The following is an 11043-nucleotide window of genomic DNA, read 5'->3' as shown; positions in this document are numbered from 1 at the left end:
TCTTGATACATAGCAGAACATTTCTGGACCTTGTCAACCCCTTTAGAGATAAATACCATGAGATCAACAGTACAAATGAGATTAATCAAACTCACATCATAGAGCTTTTAGAGAAGATTGATGAATTCGTCAAACAGAATAATCACCAGCATTACAATAGTGGGATTTTCTCAGTGTCTCGAACAAAGAGCATAAGAATAAGGAAAAAACAAGAGGAAAAACAGACATACAAAAGAAAAGAGCAAGAAATTAAACAAAAGCAAACTAAAACAGCATTTGAGACTTTCACAACCCACAGAGTAATAGAAGAGAGAACACGTGCTGTGATTGAACAAGTAAGTGAAATCACAAGAGAAAAGACACTAGAAGAGGAAGAAAAAGAGGAGAGACAAGAACGAGCAAAAACAAAGTCAGAGACTTTTGAAATGGAAAGTGCAACGGAAGAGAGAACAACACACACTGTGACTGAAGAAGAAATGGACAATGATGTTTCTTATCTCAGACAAAGAATGACAACAACTCCCATTTATGAAAACCTGGATACTATGTCATTAGACAGATTCGAGGAATTCTCTAATGAAAAAATGGGAGACAAAAATGTAGGCAAGACATCAGAAAAAATATGGGAAATGAGCCATAAGAAGAAATACCAGATAATATCAGAAGGTAAGAACTTTACACAAAACTCTAAACACAAAAACCAAACATCAATAGTGAATTCACAACACTGCAAAATCCCCAGAAGAACTAAAGTTAAAGTCAACGGTCAAGAGCCCAACTAAAGCAAACACTGATCTCCATAATGACAGAGGAGGAAAGAGTAATAAATAGTGTACTCAAGTAAAAGTACTATTACTTCAATACAATTTTACTTAAGTACAAGTAAAAGTACTGGTCTAAAAATCTACTCAAGTAAGAGTTACTGTTTTTTTTTTCCTGAAAAGCAGCGGTTTTGGGCATTTGAAACCGATTGAAAGGGTATTGGGTGTTTGCTGCATTTACACAGCAAGTTTTAATGCACAGGTCAGATCTTTTGACCAGATCTGTTTTTTTGGCCCGACTGTTTACACTCACTTTCGATATCTGTGTTTACATTAATTCCCGCCCAATTTGATTTTCGGTGATCGTTTTATTATGGAATTATGGTTACAGAAACACAAGAACTACAACTGACTTCAGACACAGCCTTAGATTAAATCAACTGAAGATAAAAGAAGACATTAAATCTGTGAAGATCTCAGCAGAGGAGGATTAAACAACTCCACAAACAGCATTACCAGCTTCACTTATTACTAACCAGACTGACTTTATTTCTGTCAGACGTCTACAGAAGTTGTAATTGAGAATTAACAGAGGTTTAACTCTAATGTGTTTCATTTGAAGTCACCATAATAGTGAATAGTGTTTCCATTAGTTGGGCTCGTAACTCTTATTATATCTTATGGTTTTTTTTTTTTTGGCCGCTGTGACAGTGTGTTTGTCAAACACATTTGCGGCAGCAAAGAAAGCTAAAGTGAAATGAGATCAGATGATGATGGTTTTATAATCATCATGAAATAGACTGATTCACTGATGTCTTTGGAATCTAACAATTGTGTTGAACCGTTAATAAATTTACATCGCAAACCCTGTGTTACTGCAGCATTAGATCCAGCAATATTATAACAATCAGTTAGAATATTTTAACCAACTTGAGCATGAAAAGTTAAGCTATGATGATACTCACAGACATCAACAATCATCACATGAATCTCAACAAAATCTCAGAATTGACATTATCACCTGCTTTGGGAGCTGATGTTCCAAATATGGTAACAGGCGTGACATTTTCATTACACGCTTAAGGTTTTTGGGCCAATCACAATGTACTGGATCGCTGACCAATCAGATCACACCACGCTTTTCAGACCGATGAGCTTTGTAAAAATCGTCGTGTTTCAGGAAGGCTGGGCATAAAGGAGCAACAATAGTGTACAGCAGGGATGGGCAAACTCGGTCCTGGAGGGCCACTGTCCTGCAGAGTTTAGCTCCAACCCTGATAAACTCTCCTGTCTGTAGCTTTCTAGTAATCCTGAAGACATTGATTAGCTGGTTCAGGTGTGTTTGATTAGGGTCCCAGATAGACAGCAACCATCAAAATAATGTTAATGTGTCAATGTTAACTGTATTGAATCAACATCTCTTTTGCTCCAGCAATTAATGTTGAAAAAATGTTGAAATTTCATCCATAAATCAATGGTGATGGTGTTGAGTCAATGCTATAATGTGATGTTGGTTCAACATCATGCTTGCACTCTCAGAAAATGAATCACAACAATTACAGCTGACTTAAAGCCACACAGCCTGAAATCAACTGCAAATAAAAGACAATAAACCTCTCAATATCTCAGCAGGGATTTTTTTTTTTTTTTTTTAGAATTAACAGAGGTTTAGTAGTTGATGTTTTATTGAAAATATTTGGTCACCATTATTGTGATCAGTGTTTTATTTAGTTGGACAGTTTGACTCTTGGCTTTTATGCATGTTTCAGGTCAATTGTAACAGTATTTAACACAACATATTGTGTTGCCATGAAACCAGAAACAAAGATAATCAAGTAGACTAGTTTGCTTTTTTACCCCTGAACAAAAAAGGTTACATTTTATCAGTGAATAATACCATCAATTAGTGCTGTGCGGTGTACCGGTTCATACTGAATACCGGTGTTTATTTTTGTTATGATATGAATTTTTAAAATACCGCAGTACCGGTGTATGCCGCTTTAATAATGATTGGAACGCGGCGCGGCACTGTTTGAGAGTGTCCTTTTTCTCTGTTGCACGTGTTACTAAGCGTGACTTTGAAGATGGATAGGTTAAACTATAATTGATAGCTGTCAAATTATATTACAGTGTTTCCCATACATTGGTTCACAATATCAACACCTTTTGGAAAATCTGTTTGTGGTTGGCATTGACATCGTTGAATAAACAAGCTGGCACCTCTTTTTAAACAGCCTTGCAAACCTGTATTAATAATGAGGATTTTTTTCTACAATATTCACTCATGACAGTAAAATAGGGCATTCTAAGTCAATCTACTGCAGTATTTCCTCTCTCACTCAGTGAAAAATGTGTTTTACACCCAGTCATGCTTAAAAAAAAGTCATATACCGTGAAACCGGTGTAATTTAGAAAAATACCGTGATGTGGATTTTTGGTCAAACCGCCCAGCACTACCATCAAAACTTTCTTACAACAGATCAAATGTTTAGAATTTTGATTTTTAAATTTTAAGTACAAATTTTCTTTTTAAAGAAACAGACATCAATAATCAGCATACGAATCTCAACAATGGTGACATGCTTCATGCCAATGCATGCTGGTTTTATACTATCTTGGCTCCCAACATATTAATAGATTACTGCTACAGACAGGAGAGTTTATCAGGGTTGGAGCTAAACTCTGCAGGACAGTGGCCCTCCAGGACCGAGTTTTCCCATCCCTGGTGTACAGCATGTGACTTTTTTTAACCTAAAACCACATTTTTATTGCATAACATATTGCATTAAATTAAATACACAAAATAATGTTTCAAAATAAAAATATTTTTTAGAACCAGCATATGACCCCTTTAATTAATCACTTAATTATCTCATTAACTTCAACACTGCTTCAGTGTTATTTTAACATACTGTAGTGTGGACACATATGTAGGGGAGAGCCCGGACGATTGAAACGCGGGACGGATGAAACACTGAGATTTCCTTGAAAACCACTCACGTCATGTACATCAAATTTCGTCAGCACGTACAGCACACAATGCCTACCATACCCGCGAAAACATTTCTTCTTTACGTCGTGCCGTTTTGGAGTTAAAGCTGCAAACGCTGTTTTTGAGTGCGGTAAGTGAATTCTTTCGGGCAGAACTTTTTTTTGACTGACAAGTTGTATTGTTTCATGTGCCATCATAATGATAATATGGCAGGTGTATTAGTACTGAAAGTAGGGCTGGACTATAAAACGATAACGATAATTATCGCAATATAATTTTTCTCGATAAAACGATATCAAGAGTTCGATAAATGTTCGATAATGTTTATGCGCCAAAAGCGGAACAAAACTCATTTGAACCGCGCGCCACACGGACCATTTATCCGCTCGGCTCAAAGTCCAAACAGCAGCGCGAGCTCACTAGAGCAGATGCGTTTACTCTGATCGGTGTCAGTCACGAGATCCAGTGAGAAGCGCTTGAATTCAGCGAAGAACACACGTCTCAGTGATTTAAACCAGTTTAAAGGCAGATGAAACAGCGCTGACAAACAGGAGAAACACTGTGCGCAACGATACAGTCAGAAGACTTTTCCGTCTACAAATCCCCATCATTTACCATGGATTTACTGTAACGTTAGCCTAGTAATATTAACTGCACCATGAAATGTGGGATATAGCCTACATTGAATTGTATTATATTTTTAATGTAGACAATGTATTAAAGGACTAATGGAATATAATTACAGTATTTAATAATGTAACGTTAGGCTACTGTTTTTCATACAAATACCAGAAACCATAAAGTTACATTTTGCCATGATAGTGAGGTTATCATGATCTAAATGCATGATACTGGATGACCAATGGTTAATTTTAATAAAACTCAAACAGTGAGAATATTAAATTTTACCAAATAAAAATGAGCACATGCAGAAACTAAGAAATATTTTTTAAGATATTTATTTTGTTAAGGAAAAATGACAAATGCCTGAATGTTCTACCTCAGATTTGTGAAATGTTTGCCTGTTTGGCAAGTGTTTGTCATGATATGTTCTGACAATAAAGAGTAGTTTAAAACCACAATTAATGCTCTGGTTTCTACAACTTTCACTTAGGAGCAAAAATCTGCCTTTAAACTTGAAAGAAAGATTTGACATTTATCGTGATAATTATCGATATCGACTGATATAAAAAAAATATCGTGATAATATTTTTTGGCCATATCGCCCAGCCCTAACTGAAAGACACCCTTAAGTGTGCATTAACAAGTGTTTCAACCGTCCCGACTGCGCCTCCTGCCAGTTAAACCTGGTCATAGCCTATACTGTATATAGATTCATATACTGTTGCTAGACTTGTGTTTCTTTTAATGCAAATTCATTTTCAATTACGCAACACATGTTATCTCTTTAGCAATCATCAATTGTCCAATCTTAAATCTTCAATAAATTTAATTTATCGTCTTTTGGTTGGCCTTGTTTTCTTCATTTTAACAGGCTATTCAACTAGCAAACACTCAATATGACTCAAGGAAGAAATGTAAAAAAATGAATTGTAAACGGATTTGTCTGTCTTTGTCAAAATAGCCTATTAGAAAGATTACAAAATGCGCATTGTTTATTGGGCGACAGAACAAAAATGGTTAATATGAACCTTTAATTTAAAATAAATTACAAAATACAATATGTACATAAGTTACTTTTCAGGTATTGTTCACAAAAACAAGCATTAGATGAATAGTTGCCATTTAAACCAACGTGATCTCATGAGAATACGTGTGTCTTTTTACGTAAAGCATAGTTCTACCATACGTACATTTATTTACGTTTTATACACACAGAAACGTATAATACTGACGTATTTACAGCACTAAAACGTATAATATTTACGTATTGACAGCACAAAAACGTAATTTATTTACGTATAAACAACTTTACCGACGTACAGTGTTGGGGAAAGTTACTTTTAAAAGTAATGCATTACAATATTGCGTTACTCCCCAAAAAAGTAACTAATTGCATTACTTAGTTACTTTTTATGAAAAGTAATGTGTTACGTTACTTTTACGTTACTTTTTCTTCTCACCTGGGCTGGGCTTGCTTGTTTGTTTTTTTAACAAGACCAACAAAAAAGTTATACTTTTGGCAAATGTTAAGGCTCTTTCACACCAAAAGTGAACTGAATAAGCCTCAGGCTGAAGGAAATGTATATTTACGCTTTTACAGTAAACAGTGTTGGGGGTAACTCATTACAAGTAACTTGAGTTACGTAATAAGATTACTTTTTCAAGTAACTAGTAAATTAATGCATTACTTTTTCAATTTTTAATAAAATATCTAAGTTACTTTTCCAAATAAGTAACGCTAGTTACTTTTTCACATTTATTGACTGACAGCTATCCTGTCCCCATGTTGAGAGAAACAAAGTGAGGTGTGTGCGCTGTGTAAACATGATGGTTATTGTAGTTCTAGAGTAAATGTGAACTTACTCATCTCACTGCTCAAAATAAATAAAAACAGTAAAATGCAATCTCAGAATTTTACTCAACTTTTATAATTAACTATTAAATTAAACAAATATACTTTGTGAATTTAATCTCACTTTATTAATGTCTTTGCTGCTGACCTTCAATGATGTAATTCAACCATACTAATAAGCAAAAATGACTTTATAAGATTTAGAAATAAGAGTGTTGAACTTCCTTCTCCTGTATAGTATTGTTCTTTAATCCAGATCAGTAGCGCAGCTGAAAGGTTAGTTTGAGCGGCACTCTTTACTGTAAAAGCGTAAATATACATTTCCTTCAGCCTGAGGCTTATTCAGTTCACTTTTGGTGTGAAAGAGCCTTAACATTTGCCAAAAGTATAACTTTTTTGTTGGTCTTGTTAAAAAAACAAACAAGCAAGCCCAGCCCAGGTGAGAAGAAAAAGTAACGTAAAAGTAACGTAACACATTACTTTTCATAAAAAGTAACTAAGTAATGCAATTAGTTACTTTTTTGGGGAGTAACGCAATATTGTAATGCATTACTTTTAAAAGTAACTTTCCCCAACACTGACAGTAAAGAGTGCCGCTCAAACTAACCTTTCAGCTGCGCTACTGATCTGGATTAAAGAACAATACTATACAGGAGAAGGAAGTTCAACACTCTTATTTCTAAATCTTATAAAGTCATTTTTGCTTATTAGTATGGTTGAATTACATCATTGAAGGTCAGCAGCAAAGACATTAATAAAGTGAGATTAAATTCACAAAGTATATTTGTTTAATTTAATAGTTAATTATAAAAGTTGAGTAAAATTCTGAGATTGCATTTTACTGTTTTTATTTATTTTGAGCAGTGAGATGAGTAAGTTCACATTTACTCTAGAACTACAATAACCATCATGTTTACACAGCGCACACACCTCACTTTGTTTCTCTCAACATGGGGACAGGATAGCTGTCAGTCAATAAATGTGAAAAAGTAACTAGCGTTACTTATTTGGAAAAGTAACTTAGATATTTTATTAAAAATTGAAAAAGTAATGCATTACTTTACTAGTTACTTGAAAAAGTAATCTTATTACGTAACTCAAGTTACTTGTAATGAGTTACCCCCAACACTGCCGACGTACACATTTGTACGTATTTCTATTTAACTTATGCATATTAAAATCGTGGGATTAATTTTTTGACTCTATTGCATTCAATTGTCTTATCAATTAAATTTTAAGTCGCATTTATTAATAGTTTAATGTTAATCATAAATAATAACATTTCGCTCTGTTCGTGACTTCTGCTGCAAACTCGTTTCGGAGGATTAGCCTATGGTGTTAAACAAGAATCCTTTTTAAAACCTTAAAAATACCTTCTTTAATCGTTTAACCATTTTGTAATATTTGGTTTATTTACCGTGAGGTGAGACACAAAAGGCGTTTTCTCCTATAGACCCATAATTATGGAGCTTATAATATGACAAAATGATTTGAATTTGAATTGTGTAAATTTGAATATGACAAAATAATTTGAATTTGAATTGTGTAAATTTGAATATGACAAAATGATTTGAATTTGAATTGTGTAAATTTGAATATGACAAAATGATTTGAATTTGAATTGTGTAAATTTGAATTATTTGCAAGTGTAAAAATAGTTCTGAATTTGATTTTTTTTTAACGAATATTGAACATTTGAAATTTAACAAACTGAAATGTTTTTATGGCTGAATTTTATAGACATGTATTTTCAAACAGCTAGTTTTTTTGTTCTGAATTCTTATACTGCAAATATTCAGTTTAAAAAAATACAGATTCAAGTTTTCAAGATGAAGAAATTCGGATCTTCAAATTCAGTTTTCATGGGGTTTAATTTGTTGTTTAATGAGATGTAACCTGATATATGTTATCAGGCATAAATGCATAAATGCATAAATGCATGCCTGATAACATATATCAGGTTACATCTCATTAAACGACAAATTAAACCCCATGTAGCCTATTATTTAAATCGATTGAAGGTCATCGTAATGTTATTGTACATATATCTGATTTAGCATTTTATTAACAACCGCTTTATCCGTGCAACTGCTGCAGCGGACTATTATTAGAATAATAGAAATCTAATACTCAAGCTGTTTTCTTATTTTTCTACTCTTAATATTAAATAAAAAAACAACTGAACGAAAGATACACGGATTATCTTGAACCACCACCGCGTTTGCGGCAGAAAACTACTGCAGTGCAGCCAAAATGCTCTGTTCGACTTATCTGAGATCATTTATTCTTCCCTGTGGATGACCTGTGACCTACTTTCTGTAAGACCTGAATTTTTTTAAATTGAATTTTTGAGATTGAATTTTAGAAAACTGAATTTGAAGATCCGAATTTCTTCTTCTTGAAAACTTGAATCTGTATTTTTTTAAACTGAATATTTGCAGTATAAGAATTCAGAACAAAAAAACTAGCTGTTTGAAAATACATGTCTATAAAATTCAGCCATAAAAACATTTCAATTTGTTAAATTTCAAATGTTCAATATTCGTAAAAAAAAAAAAAATCAAATTCAGAACTATTTTTACACTTGCAAATAATTCAAATTTACACAATTCAAATTCAAATCATTTTGTCATATTCAAATTTACACAATTCAAATTCAAATCATTTTGACATATTCAAATTTACACAATTCAAATTCAAATTATTTTGTCATATTCAAATTTACACAATTCAAATTCAAATTATTTTGTCATATTATAAGCTCCATAGGAGTAGGGTTAAGGGATCTTACATTTATTTATAAAATGGTGAAAAGGGAAATTATACAGATATCTTTATGATATGAAAAATTCGTAAATAGTTTATGTTTTTTAGCTGTAAAAACGTAATAATGTTACGTTTAAACGTTGCAGATACGTCCATATTATACGTTTCAGCATCTATCCAAACGTACAAAACGTACGTTTTCTATCTTTGAAAATTACGTATTAATACCTACGTATTAACAATGAGACCAGGCTGTTTAAACTGTTATGTTTCATCTGTCCCACCCCTGTGTTGCTGAAACAAAGTTCAAAGTCAAATTTTACTTAAATCATTCTATATTTGTACCGAATAACACATGATACTAAGAGAACACTTATGTGAGTTGTTGATCACAAAAAAAAACAAAAAAAAAATATATCTGTAACCTTATCTTAGAAAACGACATTTATCTGAAAAGTGTTTCAACTGTCTCAGCTCTCCTACACTGAGGGGTGTGTATTTAAAACTGGGGATTTTGCTCTGTATAAGCAAATATTTATTTGGTACACACCTATCCTTTTTTATGTTTTAATCTTGTCAGATCTCAGGATTGTGATGTTGGGTAAAACTGGAGCTGGAAAGAGTGCAACAGGAAACACTATCCTTGGACGAAAGCTGTTTGAAGAAGGGTTTTCTACTGAATCTGTGACTAACGAATGCCAAAAACATCAGAGGATAACGGATGGTCGAAACATCTCAGTGATCGACACTCCAGGAAAGTTTGATACTTCGCTCAGTGAAGAACAAGTGAAGGAGGAAATAGTGAAGTGTGTAGAGATGTCTGTTCCTGGTCCTCATGTGTTTCTGCTGGTCATCAGACTGGACGTGAGATTCACAGATGAGGAGAAAAACACAGTGAAATGGATTCAGAAGAACTTTGGAGAAGAAGCTGCTCGTTACACTATCATTCTGTTCACTAGAGGAGATCAGTTAGAAACATCTATAAAGCAGTTTCTGACTGAAAACAAACAGATTAATGAGCTAGTCAAACAGTGTAAAGGCGGTTATCATGTTTTCAATAACAAAGAAGCAAATCGATCACAGGTCACTGAACTGTTAAAGAAGATAGAAAGAATGGTGATGAAGAATGGTGGAGAGCATTACACAAATGAGATGTACAAGGAAGCTCAGAGAAAGATCATGATGAAGAAGGCTCAAGACGCAGCTTTAGTAGGAGCGAGTGTAGCGGGTGTAGGAGCAGCAGTAGCTGGAGGTGCAGTACTGGTTGCTGCCACTGGTGGAGTGGCACTGCCTGTAGCTTTAATAGCAGGAGGAGCAGCTCTAACAGGAGGAACAGGTGCTGCTAAAGCCATTGCAGATCAGGTTAAACACATCAAGGGAAAGTTAAAGAGGGGAAGTTCCAAGTGGTATGATGATTAATTCTCATTATAATGATCACTTTATATTTATTTCCTTTGGTATGTTGTTTATGTCTTATGTATTGCTGTGATTTTCATGTTTTTTTTTTTTTTTTTTCTGATTTAAGGGATTACTTACAGATTTATATGATTATCAGTATTGTTGTTTTGATCATAAAATGCAAAAATTACAAATATTTTGAGTTTGTACATCTTTGTCATGTAAACTTACCCTTAGTCTGGCCACACACTTGAAGATATTTAGCCCGGTTTTGAGCCAAATTTGCACCCCAAGAGATCGGGGTACGATTATTTTACTGCTCCCAAGCTTCACCTGCCGGATGGTGTGTGCTTCTATGACTGAGACTTGGCAGCCACGAACATTTAAGTGAAAATTTCATTGAAAAGGCTAAAAATATTATGCTGTACATGGACAGAGCTGCTATAATTAATAAAGTAAACCTAACTCAGAAATTGGGCTCTATATGAGTTCAGTGCTTCAGGTTAAATGACTGTGAAATAATGATATGTTAAAACACAACCAACACCATCAGATCACCTTTTCTATTTGGTCATCTGGCTGTTATAACTCATGTACAGCAGCCAGACTAAATCTAAAGTTAATGATTTAAGGGTCAAGAGCCCAACTAA

General features: G+C 33.8%; 1 protein-coding gene across 1 annotated transcript; it reads left to right on the top strand.

The window, feature by feature from the left end:
- Nucleotides 1-1715: 1715 nt before the first annotated feature.
- Nucleotides 1716-10414, top strand: LOC307149094 (GTPase IMAP family member 9-like; the record flags this gene model as incomplete). Its single annotated transcript, XM_079855151.1, has 2 exons — nucleotides 1716-1811; nucleotides 9470-10414. The coding sequence occupies 2 exons, from the start codon at nucleotides 1716-1718 to the stop codon at nucleotides 10412-10414; spliced, it is 1041 nt and encodes a 346-aa protein (XP_079711277.1).
- Between the last annotated feature and the right edge of the window lie 629 nt (nucleotides 10415-11043).

This window comes from Squalius cephalus, assembly GCF_949319135.1.
Source record: "Squalius cephalus genome assembly, chromosome: 2".
NCBI classification, from domain to species: Eukaryota; Metazoa; Chordata; class Actinopteri; order Cypriniformes; family Leuciscidae; genus Squalius; species Squalius cephalus.
This window is presented reverse-complemented; position numbering and strand designations above follow the sequence as displayed.